The following is a 17,768-nucleotide window of genomic DNA, read 5'->3' as shown; positions in this document are numbered from 1 at the left end:
TCATATCACCAGTCGAATTCAATGAGTGGGCCAGCCCGAATGTTCCGGTACTAAAGAGCGATGGGACGGTCAGAATCTGCGGCGACTACAAGGTAATGATCAACCGAGTTTCATTACAGGACCAGTACCCGCTACCCAAAACCGATGATCTCTTTGCGACATTAGCAGGGGGAAAGGCGTTTACCAAGCTGGATCTAACCTCCGCTTAATAACCCAGGAGCTGAATGAGTCATCGAAAAAATTAACGTGCATTAACACAGACAACGGACTGTTTTTGTATCACAGGTGCCCGTTCGGGATCCGCTCGGCTGCAGCCATCTTCCAAAGGAACATGGAGAGTCTGTTGAAATCAGTTCCACGCACCATTGTATTTCAGGATGACATCCTAATGACTAGTTGCGACACCACCGAACATCTGCACAACTTGTAAGAGGTTTTAAGTCGACTGAACAGAGTCGGACTCCGGCTGAAACGATCCAAGTGTGTCTTCCTGGTGCCAGAGATAGAATTCCTGGGAGGAAGATTGTGGCAGTCGGCATCAGGCCCACGGACTCGAAGACAGAGGCCATCAAGAATGCACCCAGACCATGAAATGTAACGGAGCTGCTCTCATTCCTGGGACTCCTCAACTATTTAGGTAACTTTCTTCCAGGGTTGAGCACCTTGCTCAAACCGTTGCACAAGTTGTTACGCAAGGGAGATGACTGGGTTTGGGGTCAAAATCAAGAGGCCGCCTTCAAAAAGACTAGAAACTTGCTGTGTTCGAACAAGTTGCTTGTATTGTATGACCCAGGCAAATGTCTAGTTTTAGCATGTGTCACATCGTCGTACGGTGTCGGGTGTGTTTTACAGCAAACAAATGTAGTGGGCAAACTCTAACCGGTTGCATATGCGTCTAGAAGTCTATCCAAGGCAGAAAGACAGTATGGTAGAGAAGGAGGCTTTGGCCTGTGTCTATGGGATAAAAAAAATACACCAGTATTTGTTTGGACTCAGGTTCGAGTTAGAAACTGACCACAAGCCCCTAATCTCACTGTTTCGGAAAGCAAAGGCATAAACACCAATGCTTCATTGTTAATCCAAAGATGGGCACTAACACTGTCGGCCTACGATTATACGATCCGCCACAGGTCAGGCACTGAAAACTGCGCCAATGCCCTCAGCCGGCTACCGTTGCCCACCACCGGGGTGGAAATGGCGCAACCCGCAGACCTGTGCTTGATCATGGACGTCTTCAAAAGCGAAGGGTCACCCGTAATGTCCTTCCAAATCAGGACCTGGACCAACCAGGACCCTGTTTATCTCTTGTAAAAAGTTGCATCCTCAATTGGGGCTGGTCCCAAGAGAAATGCAAGACAAGATAAAGCCATTTCACCATCGTAAAGATGAAATGTCCATCCGATCGGATTGCCTCTTATGGAGCAACTGCGTCGTCCTGCCAGAAAAAGGCAGGGCAACCTTCATACGTGACCTACACAGTGCCCACTCAGGCATCGTCATGATGAAGGCGATCGCCTGGTCCCACGTCTGGTGGCCCGGCATTGACTCGGACTTGGAGTCTTGTGTGTGCCAGTGTAACACTTGCTCACAATTGAGCAATGCCCCCAGGGAGGCTCCACTTAGTCTGTGGCCCTGGCCCTCAAAACCATGGTCCAGGATCCATGTAGATTATGCGGGCCGCTTTCTAGGAAAAATATTCTTCGTTGTAGTGGACGCCTACTCTAAGTGGATCGAATGTGTAATAATGGCAGCCAGCACGTCCATCGCCACCATTGAAAGCCTCAGGGCCATGTTCGCCACCCATGGCTTACCCGACATTCTGGTCAGAGACAATGGTCTGTGTTTCACCAGCTCAGAATTCAAAGAATTCATGACCTGCAATGGCATCAAGCATGTCAGGTCTGCCCCATTCAAGCCTGCATCCAACGGCCAAGCGGAGCGGGCAGTCCAAACCATAAAGCAGAGCTTGAAACGCATCACGGAAGGCTCTTTACAAACCCGATTATCCCAGGTGCTGATCAATTACAGGACACGATCCCACTCGCTTACTGGGGTCCCCCCTGCGGAGTTACTAATGAAACGTGCACTCAAAACCAGGCTCTCCTTAATCTACCCTGACCTCAACGATCAGGTGGAAACCAGGCGTTATTGGCAAAACATGGACCATGATCGCGCGGCTGTATCACACGACATCACTGTAAACGACCTGGTGTTTGTGCTGAATCACGGTCATGGCCCCAAATGGGTCGCTGGCACTGTTTTAGCCAAGGAGGGGAATAGAGTGTTTGTTGTCAAACTGTTTAACGGACAAACGTGCAGAAAGCATTTGGATCAGACCAAATTGCGATTTACAAGTAACCAGGAACTACCGGGAGAGGACCTTACCTTCAGTGATCCACCTACACATACCCAATCAGCAACAGACCTAGCTGACAGCCACGAGGATGATCCCACCATCTCCAACAGTCCAGTCAGACCAACAGCGCTGCAAGACAGCAGTGGCCCGACCAACTCACCCATGTCAGAAGTGACACTCAGACGATCAACCAAGGAGCGCAGAGTTCCGGATCGCCTCAACTTGTAACTAACTTGCATCAAAGACTTTGGCGGGGGAGGGGGTGGGGAATGTTGTCATATATGTATACTCTGTATATATACTATGCTGGTACCACTAGAGGGTGCAACTGTGGGAGGCCCAGGCAGGAGCTGTATAAAAGGCTGGTCACCACGCGGTGCAGACACTCGGCAGTGAATAAAGAGACTAAGGTCATAGCAGTTCAAGCACTGCACTAGGCCTCGTGGAGTTATTCTACAGATAAGTAGAGACATATTAATTACATATTAATGATGTCCTGGAGGAGTCAAGGACAGAATCTACATGGCTAAAGTTAAGAAATAATAGAGGTACCATTACATTGCTAGGTGTATTCTATAGACCACCAAATATGGAGGAGCAAATCTGCAGAGAAATTACAGAGAGGTGCAAGAACTATAGAGTAGTGATAATGGGGGACTTCAACTATCCTAATATAGACTGGGATAGTAATCGTGTAAAGGGCGGTGTAAGGGAAGAATTTCTGAAGTGTGTTCAGGAGAACTTTCTTGATCAGTGTGTGAAAGACAGGGCAACTAAAGTCAGAGCTCCCTGGATGATGAAACAGATAGAGAATACCTGTGCAGCGAAGGTTCACCAGACTGATTCCTGGGATGGCAGGACTGACATATGAAGAAAGACTGGATCGACTAGGCTTATATTCACTGACATTTAGAAGAATCAGAGGGGATCTCATAGAAACATATAAAATTCTGACGGGATTGGACAGGTTAGATGCAGGAAGAATGTTCCCGATGTTGGGGAGTTCCATAACCAGGGGTCACAGTCTAAGGATAAGGGGTAAGCCATTTAGGACCGAGATGAGGAAAAACTTCTTCATCCAGAGAATTGTGAATCTGTGGAATTCTCCACCACAGAAATGGTAGATATATTTAAGAGGGAGTTAGATGTGACTCTTACGGCTAAAGGGATCAAAGGGTATGGAAAGAAAGCAGGAATGGGGTACTGAGGTGAATGATCAGCCATGATCACTTTGAATGGTGGTGCAGGCTCGAAGGGCCAAATGACCTACTCCTGCACCTATTTTCTATGTTTCTATGATGAAGCATCTGGAATCCATTGTTAAGGAAGTAGTACAGGACACTTAGAAAATCATAACAGAGTCAACATGGTTTTATGAAAAGGAAATCATATATTGAGGGTCTATCTAGCAGGGTAGATAAAAGGGAATCAGTGGATATAATATATTTGGATTTCCAAAAGGCATTCGATAGGGCGCCACATAAAAGATAATTACACAAGATAAAGGCTCATGGAATTAGAGGTAATATATTAGCATGAATAGAGATTTGATTAACAGACAGAATACAGAGAGTAGGGTTAAATGGACCTTTTTTAGTTTGGCAGGCTGCAACTAATGGGGTGCCGCAAGGATCAGTGCTGGGGCCTCAGCTATTTACTATTAATGATCTAGATGAAGGGACCAAGTGCAATGTATCCACATTTGCTGAAGATACAAAGCTCAGTGGGACGGTAAGCTGTGAGAAGAACACAAAGCGTCTGCAAAGGGATATAGATAGACTGAGTGAGTGGGCAGTAAGGTGGCAGATGGAGTATAAGGTAGAGAAATGTGAGGTTATTCACTTTAGTAGGAAGAATAAAAAAAACAGAGTACTTTTTAAATGGTGAGAAACTTTTAAATATTGGTGTTCAGAGAGATTTGGGTGTCCTTGTGCAAGAAATGCAGAAAGCTAGCATGCAGGTACAGCAAGCAATAAGGAACGCAAATGGCATGTTGTCCTTTATTGCAAGGGGGTTGGAGTATAAGAGCAATTATATAGGGCCTTGGTGAGCCCACACCTGGAGTACTGTACACAGTTTTGGTCTCCTTATCTAAGAAAGGATATACTTGCCTTGGAGGCGGTGCAACAGAGGTTCACTAGATTGATTCCTGGGATGCGAGAGCTGTCCTATGATGAGAGATTGTGTAGAATGGACCGATACTCTTTGGAGTTTAGAAGAATGAGAGGTGATCTCATTGAAACATACAAGATTCTGAAGGGGATTGACAGGGTAGATGCTGAGAGGTTGTTTCCCCTGGCTGGATAGTCTCGAACCAGGGGGCATAGTCTCAGGATAAGAGGTCGGCCATTTAAGACAGAGATGAGGAGGAATTTCTTAACTCAGAGGGTGGTGAATCTTTGGAATTCTCTGCCTCAGAGGGCTGTGGATGCTGAATCTCTGAATATATTCAAGACTGAGATCGATAGATTTTTGGAGTCTAGGGGAATCAAAGGATATGGGGATCGGGCAGGAAAGTGGAGTTTGAGATCGATGATCAGCCATGATCTTATTGAATGGTGGTGCAGGCTCGAGGGGCCGAATGGCCTACTCCTGCTCCTAATTCTTATGTTCCTATGTTCTTGAGCAGAAAAAGAGTGCGTATGACAGATGCCAGGTTACAAATACATTCGACAATCAGGCTATATGTTGGTCAGAGGAGAAGTGAAATAGAAAACGAGGGGCAAAAGGCATTGTGAAGGAGGAGGTAGTGGAGACAAGTGATAGGATAAAAATTGATAAAGAAAGGCTGGCTGTAATTAAAGTAGATCAATCATCAGGAGTGGATGGGATGCATCCTAGGATGCTGAGGGAATTTGAGGGCGGAAATTGCGGAGGTACTGGCCATAATACTCCAATCCTCCATAGATACGGGGTTGGTGCCAGAGGACTGGAGAATTGCAAATGTTACACTACTGTTCAAAAAAGGGTGTAAAGATAAACCCAGCAACTACACGCCAGTCAATTTAACCTCAGTAGTGGGGAAGCATTTAGAAACAGTGATCAGGGACAAAATTTACAGCCACTTGGATAGGGGTGGATTAATTAAGGAAAGCCAGCACGGATTTGTTGAATGCAAATCGTGCTTAACCAACTTGGTCGAGTTTTTTGATGCGGTAACAGTAGAGTTGATGAGGGCAATGCGGTTGACGTAGTGTACTTGGATTTCCAAAAAGCATTCGACAAAGTGTTACATAATAGGCTTGCCAGCAAAGTTGAAGCCCATGGAATAAAAGGGACAATGACAGCATGGATACGGAATTGGCTCAGTGACAGGAAACAGAGAGTAGTGGTGAATGGTTGTTTTTCGGACTGGAGGAAGGTGTACAGTAGTGTTCCCCACGAGTTTGGCCCCAACTGGAGTATTGTGTCCAATTCTGGGCACCGCACTTCAGGAAGGATGTGAAGGCCTTAGAGAAGGTGCAGAAAAGATTTACGAAAATGATACCAAGGATGAGGGACTTCAGTTACGTGGATAGTCTGGAGAAGCTGGGGTTGTTCTCCTTGGAGCAGAGAAGACTGAGGAGATTTGATAGAGGTGTTCAAAATCATGAGGGGTCTGGACAGAGTAGATAGAAATTGTTCCCATTGGCGGAAGGGTCGAGAACCAGAGGACACGGATTTAAGGTGATTGGCAGAAGAACCAAAGGCGACATGAGGAAAAACATTTTTACGCAGCAAGTGGTTAGGATCTGGAATGTGGTGGAGGCAGACAGAATTTTGGCTACGGAGAAAGGGTGAGGGAGTGGGACTAGCTGAGAGTCAGCATGGTCTCGATGGGCTCAATGGCCCTCTTCCGTGCTGTAACCATTCTCTGATTCTATAACTTCCCAAAACAGGAACTCAGACATCAGCTTTCCACAGACCATTTCCGATGCACTGAAAGCTGCATTTCCTGGCACAGACAGAAATTCCATCTCCGTCCAACCGTGTAAATTTCTTCCCTAAATATATTCCAGAGTTCCCACCACTCTCCACCCTAAGCACCAAGTGGGGACTGAGAAGCCCCGCCCCATTCCCCCCTCCCCACTATTCAGATAATTCGCCCCTCGGAATGGAACAACCCTAACGCCCCACTGTGCAGAAATTCTGGGGGGTACAGTAGGGCACAGATACCCCGTCACCCCTCCCCCATTAAGCTGGAAATCGGGCCCTGGGAACACTGGAAACTGGTCCTCACTGGAAAGAAAATCCAGGCTTGACACATAGCCCCCAGCTCAACACAGCCCCCCCAAGAGTGTTCTGCCTGCTTCCCTCTACCCAATCCATGCTCTTCCCATTTCCACTTCATTAACCTTCCCTATTCCCTTTTCTAATCCTACCCTCCCCCTTCCACACTCCGAGTATAACCTTCCACACCCCTTCCCCAAGTACCCTCTCCCTGTCCATCTACCTTACCCCCTCTCCCCCTCCCCCCACTTCTCTCCTACCCTGCTCACATTCCCTGCCTCTCTACCCTCCCCCTCTTCACTTGGGTCCAATTTTCCCCTTTGCCTTCTCACCCTGCTCCACCTGAATATTGCTCAGTCGCAGCAGATCCACAACTCACGCTTAATTCCCAAACCCAACGGTGTTGAGCTGGATATTTAGATATTTACCTTCCACTTCATCTGCTGGATTCTCATCAATCACCTCCACTTCAGGCCCTTCCGGGGGAATTTCTTCATGGGCATAACAAAAATATCTCGGTCAACAAAATTATCTGCTGCTCTAATAATCTATTATAAATGACAAAAGTGTGTGTTGCACCTTCCCATCTGCTCATTAAAAGAGTGCACAAAACAAGGCTCTCTCTTGTCTACCCTGATCACCATGATCACATGGAGGGCAGGCGGCATCGACAATGTATGCACCATAACAGCGCAAATTTGTCATGCGATATTGAGGTCAATGATCCTGAATTTATACTCAATTATGGACATGGTCCCAAGTGGCTCGCTGGCACGGTTATAGCCAAAGAGGGGAGTAGGGTGTTTCAGGTCAAATTGGCCAATGGACTAATGTGCAGAAAACATTTAGCCCAAATCAAATTGCGGTTCACCAACAGCTACGAACAACCTGAAGAAGACACCACCAACTTTGACCCTCCAACACACACACAAGTGGCAACCGATATCATGGTTGACCACGAAGCCAAGCTCACCATTCCCAGCAGCTCGGCAAGGCCGACTGCCCAGCAGCCCACTGAAAACCTAACCAACTCACCTATTTGTACCGAGACGATCGACAAGGGAGCGAAAAGCCCCGGATCATCTCACCCTGTAAATGAGTGTACTATTAACTTTAAGAGGGAGTGATGTTATGTATTTAACCGATTGTAACCTGTATCACACCACCACCAGAGGGCCCACCTGTTGGACTCCCAAGGGATCCCAGCATCCCTTGGGAGCACAGTATATAAGCAAGCCACCCACGAGGTACCTGTACTCTGGAGTCTTATTAAAGGAGTTAAGGTCACACTTGCTCATTGTTCACAGTACTCAGTTTCATCCCTTATTATGAGCGTGTCAACGTGAATATTGCTCAGTCACAGCAGATCCGCAACTTATGGTTAATTTCCAATACCAACGGTGCTGAGCTGAATGCTTACCTTCGACTTCATGTGCTGGATTCTCATCAATTACCTCCACTTCAGGCACTTCCGGGAGTATTTCTTCATGGGCATAACAAAAATATCTCGGTCAACAAAATTATCTGCTGCTCTAATAATCTATTATAAATGACAAATGTGTGTGTTGCACCTTCCCATCTCAGATTGTACTGAAACCCCCCATACTCAGGCTCTGTCAATGGGAAAACTCATTTTAACATTGTCCACATTTACCTGTATCTGTAGATCGCCCCGTTTGGGGCAAACAATGTCAATTTCTCCCCCACTGAGTTTTTGATAATGATTTATTTTTTTGATCCGTTCTTTCAGGTAACTCCAATAACAGCAGGCGAAGAAGAATTCATTATAACTCCCCAAAACAGGAGCTCACAGACATCCTGTTCCCACAGACCATTCCCGATACTCTGAATGCTATAATTCCCAACATGGACAGAAATTCTATCTCCCTCCAGCCCTGTAAATCTCTTCCCTAAATATAGCCCAGAGTTCCCACCACTCCCCACCCTAAGCACCAAGTGGGGACTGAGAAGCCCCGCCCCATTCCCCTCTACCCACTATTCAGATAATTCACCCCTCGGAATGGAACAACCCCAACGCCCTACTGTGCTGTCATTCGGTGGCGGGGGGGAGGGTAGAGTAGGACACAGATACCCCGTCACCCCTCTCCCATTAAGCTGGAAATCGGGCCCTGGGAACACGGGGAACTGGTCCTCACTGGAAAGAAAATCCAGCCTTGACACATCCTTCCCAACAACACAGCCCCTCGAAGAGTGTTCTGCCCGCTTCCCTCTACCCAACCCATGCTCTTCCCATTCCCCCTTCATTAACCTTCCCTATTCCCCCTTCTCCACTTACCCTCCCCCTTCCACACTCCGAGTCACGATTCTGCAACTCACGGTTAATTCCCGAACCCAACGGTTTTGAGCTTGATGCTTACCTTCGACTTCATGTGCTAGCATCGGCTCAATCAACTTCACTTCAGGCACTTCCGGGAGTATTTCTTCATGGGCATAACAAAAATATCTCGGTCAACAAAATTATCTGCTGCTCTAATAATCTATTGTAAATGACAAAAGTGTGTGTTGCACCTTCCCATCTCAGATTGTACTGAAACCCCCCATAGTCAGGCTCTGTCGATGGGAAAACTCCTTTTAGCAGTGTCCAGTTCTGTAGGTGGCCTTATGCTTGGCATTTACAGGGTTCAGTGCCTGTGACATAACGTTCAGTGCAAAGCCCATCGATGGCATGGTGTTGTGGCAGCGAGACCCGACATTAAGCTCCAGTGTAAGACATTCGGGTCGAAATTCGGTATCGCCCTGTTTGGGGCAAACGATGCCAATTTCTCCCCAACTGAGTTTTTGATAATGATTTACTTTTTTGATCCGTTCTTTCAGTATCTCCAATAGGCGAAGAAGAATGTCATTTTAACTCCCCGAAACAGGAGCTCACAGACATCCAGTTCCCACAGACCATTCCCAATACTCTGAAAGCTAATTCCCAACATGGACAGAAATTCCATCTCCTTCCAGCCCTGTAAATCTCTCCCCTAAATATATCCCAGAGTTCCCACCATTCCCCACCCTAAGCACGAAGTCGGGACTGAGAAGCCCCACCCCATTTCCCCCTCCCCACTATTCAGATAATTCACCCCTAGGAATGGAACAACCCCAACACCCTACTGTGCAGACATTCGGGGAGGGGGGGGTAGAGTAGGACACAGATACCCCATCACCCTTCCCCCATTAAGCTTGAAATCGGGCCCTGGGAACACGGGGAACTGGCCCTCGCTGGAAAGAAAATCCAGGCTTGACGCATCCTCCCCAACAACACAGTCCCCCCGAAGAGTGTTCTGCCCGCTTCCCCTGACCCAACCCATGCTCTTCCCATTTCCACTTCACCAACATAGAAACATAGAAAATAGGTGCAGGAGTAGGCCATTCGGCCCTTCGAGCCCGCACCACCATTCAATAAGATCATGGCTGATCATTCACCTCAGTACCCCATTCCTGATTTCTCTCCATACCCCTTGATCCCTTTAGCCATAAGGGCCACATCTAACTCCCTTTTGAATATATCTAACGAACTGGCCTCAACAATTTTCTGTGGTAGAGAATTCCACAGGTTAACAACTCTCTGAGTGAAGAAGTTTCCCCTCATCTCAGTCCTAAATGGCTTACCCCTTATCCTTAGATTGTGACCCCTGGTTCTAGAACTCCCCAACATCGGGAACATTCTTCCTGCATCTAACCTGTCCAATCCCATCAGAATTTTAGATGTTTCTATGAGATCCCCTCTCATTCCTCTAAATTCCAGTGAGTATAAGCCGAGTCGATCCAATCTTTCTTCATATGTCAGTCCTGCCATCCTGGGAATCAGTCTGGTGAACCTTCGCTGCACTCCCTCAATAGCAAGAATGTCCTTCCTCAGATTAGGAGACCAAAACTGCACACAATACTCAAGGTGTGGTCTCATAAAGGCCCTGTACAATTGCAGTAAGATCTCCCTGCTCCTATACTCAAATCCCCTCGCTATGAAGGCCAGCATGCCATTTGCTTTCTTTACTGCCTGCTGTACCTGCAAGCCTACCTTCAATGACTGATGTACCATGACACCCAGGTCTCATTGCACCTCCCCTTTTACTAATCTGTCACCATTCAGATAATAATCTGCCTTCCTGTTTTTGCCACCAAAGTGGAAAACCTCACACTTATCCACATTATACTGCATCTGCCATGCATTTGCCTACTCACATAACCTGTCCAAGTCCCCCTGCAGCCTCCTAGCATCCTCCTCGCAGCTCGCACTGCCACCCAGCTTAATGTCATCTGCAAACTTGGAGATATTACATTCAATTCCTTTGTCTAAATCATTAATGTACATTTAAATAGCTGGGGTCCCAGCACTGAACCCTGCGGCACTCCACTAGTCACTGCCTGCCATTTTGAAAAGGACACGTTTATTCCCACTCTTTGCTTCCTGTCTGCCAACCAGTTCTCTATCCACGTCAGTACATTACCCCCAATACAATGTGCCTTGATTTTGCACACTAATCTCTTGTGTGGGATCTTGTCAGAAGCCTTTTGAAAGTCCAAATACACCTCATCCACTGGTTCTCCCTTGTCCACTCTACTAGTTACATCCTCAAAAAACTCTCGAAGATTTGTCAAGCATGATTTCTCTTTCATGAATCCATGCGGACTTGGACCGATCCTTTCACTGCTTTCCAAATGCGCTGCTATTACATCTTTAATAATTGATTCCAACATTTTCCCCATCACCGATGTCAGGCTAACCAGTCTATAATTCCCTGTTTTCTCTCTCCCTCCTTTTTTAAAAAGTGGGGTTACATTAGCTACCCTCTAATCCATAGGAACTGAACCAGAGTCCATGGAATGTTGGAAAATGACCACCAATGCATCCACTATTTCTAGGGCCACTTCCTTAAGTACTCTGGGATGCAGACTATCAGGCCCTGGAGATTTATCGGCTTTCAGTCCCTTCAATTTCCCTAACACAATTTGCTGACTAATAAGGATTTCCCTCAGTTCCCCTTTCTCGCTAGACCCTCGGTCCCCTTGTATTTTCGGGTGTTTATTCGTGTCTTCCTTATTCCCTCTTCTCCACCTTCCCTCCCCCTTCCACACTCCGAGTCACATCTTCCACACTCCTTCCCCAAGTCCCCATTACCTCTCTATCTACCTTACACCCTCTCTCCCTCCCCCCACTTCCCTCCTGCCTTCCTCCCATTCTCTGCCTCTCTACTCTCCCCCTCTTTGCTTGGGTCCAATTTTCCCTTTTGCCTTCTCACCCTCTTCACCTGTGTTATGTATTTAACCCTTGGCAACCTGTATCACACCACCACCAGAGGGCCTACCTATTGGAGTCCCAAGGAATCCCAGCATCCTTTGCGAGCACTGTATATAAGCAGGCCACCCACGAGGTACCTGCACTCTGCAGTCTTATTAAAGGAGTCAAGGTCACACTTACTCATTGCTCACAGTACTCAGTTTCATCCTTTATTATGAGTGTATCAATTGGCGACGTGATAACGAACAACCGTGTGAAAATGCAAAGAACAGTTGGTATCCTGGAAAAGTTCTCAGAAGGGGACAATTGGGAGGCCTTCACGGAGAGACTCGACCAATACATCGCGGCGAACGAGCTGGAAGGGGACGAGAATGCTGCCAAACGAAGTGCGATGCTCCTTACTGTCTGTGGGGCAACAACCTATGGCCTAATGAAGAATTTTCTAGCTCCGGTAAAACCAACAACTAAATCCTATGAAGAATTGTGTATGCTGGTCCTGGAGCACCTAAATCCTAAAGAAAGCATTCTGATGGCGAGGTATCGGTTCTACACGCGTCAATGGTCAGAGGGCCAGGAAGTGGTGAGCTACATTGCCGAACTAAGGCGCCTCGCAGGACATTGCGAATTTGATGGATTCCTAGAACAAATGATGAGAGACCATTTTGTGCTTGGCATTCGCCATGAGGTAATCCTTCGCAAACTGTTGACTGTTGAAACTCCGAATATGAGCAAAGCAATAACGATAGCCCAGGCATTTATGTCCACCAGCGACAACACCAAACAAATTTTGCAGCATAAAGAGGTTTCGGCCAGTACTGTGCACAAAGTAACGTCGTTTTCCAGCAGAAATATACATGGCAGAATAGGCTGCTGCATGACCTCAGATGACCCAGAGTCCGCCATGAATCATAAATGCAAGGCAGTTAACACCCTGTTGGCGTTGTGGAGGTGATCATCGGGCCCATCAATACCACTTCAAGCACTATGCGTGCAACGGCTGCAGAACAAATGGGTCATCTCCAGCGAATGTGCAGGCGAGCTGCAATCCCCGCAAACCACCACATTGCAGAGGAAGATCGATCCACTGTGGATCAGGCTGAATTGGAGACTTGAACCGAGGAGGCAGAAGTGTACGGGATACACACCTTCACCACGAAATGTCCACCAATAATGTTCAAAGTTGAACTGAACGGAATTCCAGGATCTATGGAACTTGACACGGGTGCGAGTCAGTCCATAATGAGTAAAAAGGCCTTCGTCAGGCTGTGGGGCAAAAAGGCACACAGGCCCAAGCTCAGCCCATTCACACCAAGCTAAGAACTTACACCAAGGAAATGATCCCTGTAATTGGCAGTGCAGAAGTCAATGTCTCTTATGGTGGAGCAGTGCACGAACTCCCACTGTGGATTGTGCCAGGGGATGGCCCCACACTGTTTGGTAGAAGCTGGCTGGGAAAAATCTGCTGGAACTGGACATCCGAGCGCTTTCATCCGTCGACGATGCCTCATGTGCCCAGGTTCTGAGCAGATTTCCATCGTTGTTTGAGCCAGGCATTGGAAGCTTCTCGGGGGCGAAAGTGCAGATCCATTTGGTTCCCAGTACGCGACCCATCCACCACAAGGCATGGGCGGTACCGGATATGATGTGTGAGAAAGTGGAAATTGAGCTGGACAGGCTGCAGCGAGAAGGCATCATCGTGGCGGTGGAATTCAATGAGTGGGCCAGTCCGATTGTCCCGGTACTTAAAGGTGACGGCACAGTCAGAATTTGTGGGGACTATAAAGTAACGATTAACCGTTTTTCGCTACAGGACCAGTACCCGCTACCCAAGGCAGATGACCTGTTTGCGACCCTGACTGGAGGGAAGACATTCACCAAACTAGATCTGACCTAGGCCTACATGACGCAGGAGCTGGCGGAATCTTCGAAAGGCCTCACCTGCATCAACACGCACATAACTGATGCCCGTTCAGGATTTGGTCGACCACGGCAATCTTCCAACGGAACATGGAGAGCCTGCTAAAGTTGGTCCCTTGCACCGTGGTTTTACAGGACGACATACTGGTTACAAGTCGGGACACCATTGAGCACTTGAAGAATCTGGAAGACGTTCTTAGTCGGTTGGATTGCATGGGACTCAGGTTGAAGTGCTCGAAGTGTGTTTTCCTGGCGCCGGAGGTCGAGTTCTTGGGAAGAAGAATCGCAGCAGACAGCATCAAACCTACCGATGCCAAGACGGATGTCATCAAGAACGTGCCGCGACCACAGAACCTGATGGAGCTGTGGTCGTTCCTGGGACTCCTCAACTATTTCGGTAATTTCCTACCTGGGTTAAGCACCCTGCTCGAACCCCTACATGTGCTATTGCGCAAGGGAGACGACTGGGTATGGAGGAATTCACAAGAGGCTGCCTTTGAGAAAGCCAGAAATCTGTTGTCTTCAAACAAACTGCTTGTCCTGTATAACCCATGTAAACGATTAGTGCTAGCTTGCGATGCGTCATCATATGGGGTCGGGCGTGTGTTACAACAGGCTAACGAATCGGGGATTTTGAAACCGGTCGCTTAGTCCAGGAGTTTGTCCAAGGCCGACAGCATGATTGAAAAAGAGGCTCTGCCGTGCGTTTACAGGGTGAAAAAATGCACCAGTATTTGTTTGGCCTCAAGTTTGAGCTGGAAACTGACCAGAAGCCGCTCATATCGCTATTCTCTGAGAGCAAAGGGATTAACACCAATGCCTCTGCCCACATCCAAAGATGGGCGCTCATGCTGTCAGCATACAACTATGTAATCCACCACAAACCGGGCACAGAGAACTGCGCTGATGCTCTCAGTCAGCTACCATTGCCCACCACCAGGGTGGAAATGGCACAGCCTGCAGACTTGATCATGGTAATGGATGCATTTGAAAATGAAAGGTCACCTGTTACGGCCCGCCAGATCAGGACCTGGACCAGCCAGGTCCTTAACTGTCCGTGGTAAAAAAACTGTGTCCTCCATGGGAGCTGGTCCAGCATCCCAGCAGAGATGCAGGAGGCGATTAAGCCGTTCCACAGGCACAAAGATGAAATGTCCTTGCAGGTGGACCATCTGTTGTGGGGTAATCGCGTGGTCTTGCCCAAGAAAGGCAGAGAAACATTCATTTGTGACATACACAGCACCCACCCAGGCATTGTAATGATGAAAGCCGTAGCCAGATCCCATGTGTGGTGGCCTGGCATCGACTCAAATTTAGAGTCATGCTTGTGCCAGTGCAACACTTGAGCAATGCACCCAGAGAGGTACCGCTAAGTTTGTGGTCGTGGCTCTCCAAACCGTGGTTGAGGATCCACGTGGACTATGCGGGCCCATTTCTAGGCAAAATGTTCTTGGTTGTCATAGAGGCTTATTCAAAATGGATTGAGTGTGTAATAATGTCTGTAAGCACATCCACGACCACCATCAAAAGCTTATGAGCCATGTTTGTCACTGATGGCCTGCCTGATGTCCTAGTCAGCGACAATGGGCCGTGTTTCACCTGTGCTGAATTCAAGGAATTCATGACCCGCAATGGGATGAAGCACGTCACATCTGCGCCGTTCAAGCCCGCATCCAACGGCCAGGCAGAACAGGTATTTCAGACTGTTATGTATGGAGAAAGAGTCAGACTGAACACTGTGAGCTAAAAGTAAAGTGTGACATTCTTTTATTGCAGGTCTCCAGAGTGCCCCTCCAACCTGTGAGGCCTCCTTAAATACCTGTGCTCCCAAGGGATTATGGGATCCCTTGGGACTCCAGGGGATGAGCCCTCTGGTGGCTGTACAGAGTATATACAAGTTTACATATATAACAACACTCCCCACAAAGTCAATAGTGTAACTTTTACAATGTGAGTCGATTTGGGGCCCTTCTTGTCCTGGTTGATTGTCTCGGTGTGAAAGCTGGTGTTGTTGAATCATTTGTTGGGCCCTCGCTGGGCTGTTGTGCAGCTGGCCTTGCTGGGCTGCCTGATATGGTGGATACTGCAGGACTGCTGTGGATGATGGGTTCTGCTTCGTGGTCAACGGTGGTGCCGGTTGCCACTGGTGTGTATGTTGGAGGATCAAAAAAGGTAGGGTCTAAGGTGGGTTGCTCAGGGTAGTCCATGAATCTGAGTTTGATTTGGTCCAAGTGTTTCCGGTGAATGAGTCCATTTGAAACTTTAACCTGAACCACCCTGCTCCCCTCTTTGACTACGACAGTGCCGGGAAGCCACTTGAGACCTTGTCCATAATTCAATACAAATACAGGATCATTGATTTCAATCTCGCGTGACACATTTGCGCTATCATGGTATGTACTTTGTTGAAGCCGCCTGCTCTCTACCTGTTCATTTAGATCAGGGTGAACTAACGAGAGACTTGTCTTAAGTGTTCTTTTTATGAGCAGTTCAGCAGGTGGGATCCCAGTGATTGAGTATGGTCTCGTGCGGTAACTAAGCAGGACTCGGGATAGGTGTGTCTGCAGTGAGCCTTCCGTTACCCTCTTCAAGCCCTGCTTGATGGTTTGCACTGCTCTCTCTGCCTGACCATTGGATGCTGGTTTAAATGCGGCAGATGTGACATGTTTGATCCCGTTGCAGGTCATGAATTCTTTGAACTCAGCAGTGGTAAAACATGGCCCATTGTCGCTCACCAGGACATCGGGTAGGCCGTGTGTGCCAAACATGGCCTGCATTCTTTCAGTAGTGGACGTGCTAGCCGACATTGGACCACATTCAAGCCATTTGGAGTACGCATCTACAACCACAAGGAACATTTTACCCAAGAATGGGCCTGCATAGTCGACATGTACCCTAGACCACGGTTAGGAGGGGCAAGACCATAAACTTAGCGGCGCCTCCCTGGGTGCATTGCTTAACTGTGGACATGTATTACATCTGTGCATGCAGGACTCTAAGTCCGCATTGATACCAGGCCACCACACATGGGATCTAGCTATTGCTTTCATCATTACGATGCCTGGGTGGGTACTGTGGAGGTCACTGATGAAGGTGTCTCTGCCCTTCTTGGGAACCACTACTCGATTGCCTCACAGAAGGCAGTCTGCCTGTCTTGACATTTAATCTTTGCGCCACTGGAACGGCTTAATCTCTTCCTGCATTTCCACTGGGACACTGGACCAGCTCTCGTGAAGCACACAGCTTTTGACTAGGGACAATAACAGGTCCTGGCTTGTCCAGGTTTTGATCCGCCAGGCAGTGACGGGTGACTGCTCACTCTCAAATGCTTCCATAACCATGGCTAAATCTGCGGGCTGCGTCATTTCCACCCCCATGGTGGGCACTGGCAGCCTGCTGAGAGCATTGGCGCAGTTTTCTGTGCCTGGCATGTAGCGAATGGCATAGTTGTATGCGGACGAGTGTCCATCTCTGGATGTGGGCCGAGGCATTGGTATTTATCCCTTTACTCTCGGAAAACAGGGATATGAGTGGTTTATGGTCAGTTTCCAATTCGAATTTTAGCCCAAACAGATATTGATATATTTTCTTTACCCCATGTACACACGCTAATGCTTCTTTTTCAATCATGCTGTAGGCTCTCTCAGCCTTAGACAGATTCTTGGATGCATAAGCAACTGGTTGCAGTCTCCCAAAATCATTAGCTTGTTGCAATACACACCCGACGCCATACAACGATGCATCACATGCTAGTACCAAACGTTTACATGGATCGTACAACAAGCAATTTGTTTGAGTACAACAATTTTCTAGCTTATACAATGGCATTTTCTTGGCTTTTGCCCATGCCCATTCGTCCCCTTTATGCAGTAAGACGTGCAGTGGTTCTAACAGTGTGCTGAGAAGTTACCAAAATAGTTCAGAAGTCCAAGAAACGACCGCAGCTTCATCACGTTCTGTGGCCTCGGTGCCTCTGTCTTCGAAATGGTGGGCCTGATGCCGTCCGCCGCGATCCACCTCCCCAAGAACTCCACTTCA

At 47.8% G+C, this 17,768-nt stretch overlaps 1 protein-coding gene across 1 annotated transcript in view; it reads right to left on the bottom strand.

The window, feature by feature from the left end:
- LOC139266116 (sterile alpha motif domain-containing protein 15-like) overlaps window positions 1-17,768 on the bottom strand; it is a 283,681-nt gene that overhangs the window by 108,495 nt on the left and 157,418 nt on the right. Inside the window, exons 19-21 of the mRNA XM_070883964.1 lie at window positions 8,944-9,006; window positions 7,986-8,048; window positions 6,994-7,056 (exon numbers count right to left, since the gene is read on the bottom strand). Coding sequence (XP_070740065.1) covers window positions 6,994-7,056; window positions 7,986-8,048; window positions 8,944-9,006 — 189 coding nt within the window. The remainder of the gene's footprint in view (window positions 1-6,993; window positions 7,057-7,985; window positions 8,049-8,943; window positions 9,007-17,768) is intronic.

The sequence above is a fragment of the Pristiophorus japonicus genome, chromosome 6 (genome assembly GCF_044704955.1).
Source record: "Pristiophorus japonicus isolate sPriJap1 chromosome 6, sPriJap1.hap1, whole genome shotgun sequence".
NCBI lineage: Eukaryota > Metazoa > Chordata > Chondrichthyes > Pristiophoridae > Pristiophorus > Pristiophorus japonicus.
The sequence above is the reverse complement of the archived record's forward strand: the minus strand, read 5'-3'. Positions and strand labels throughout refer to the sequence as shown.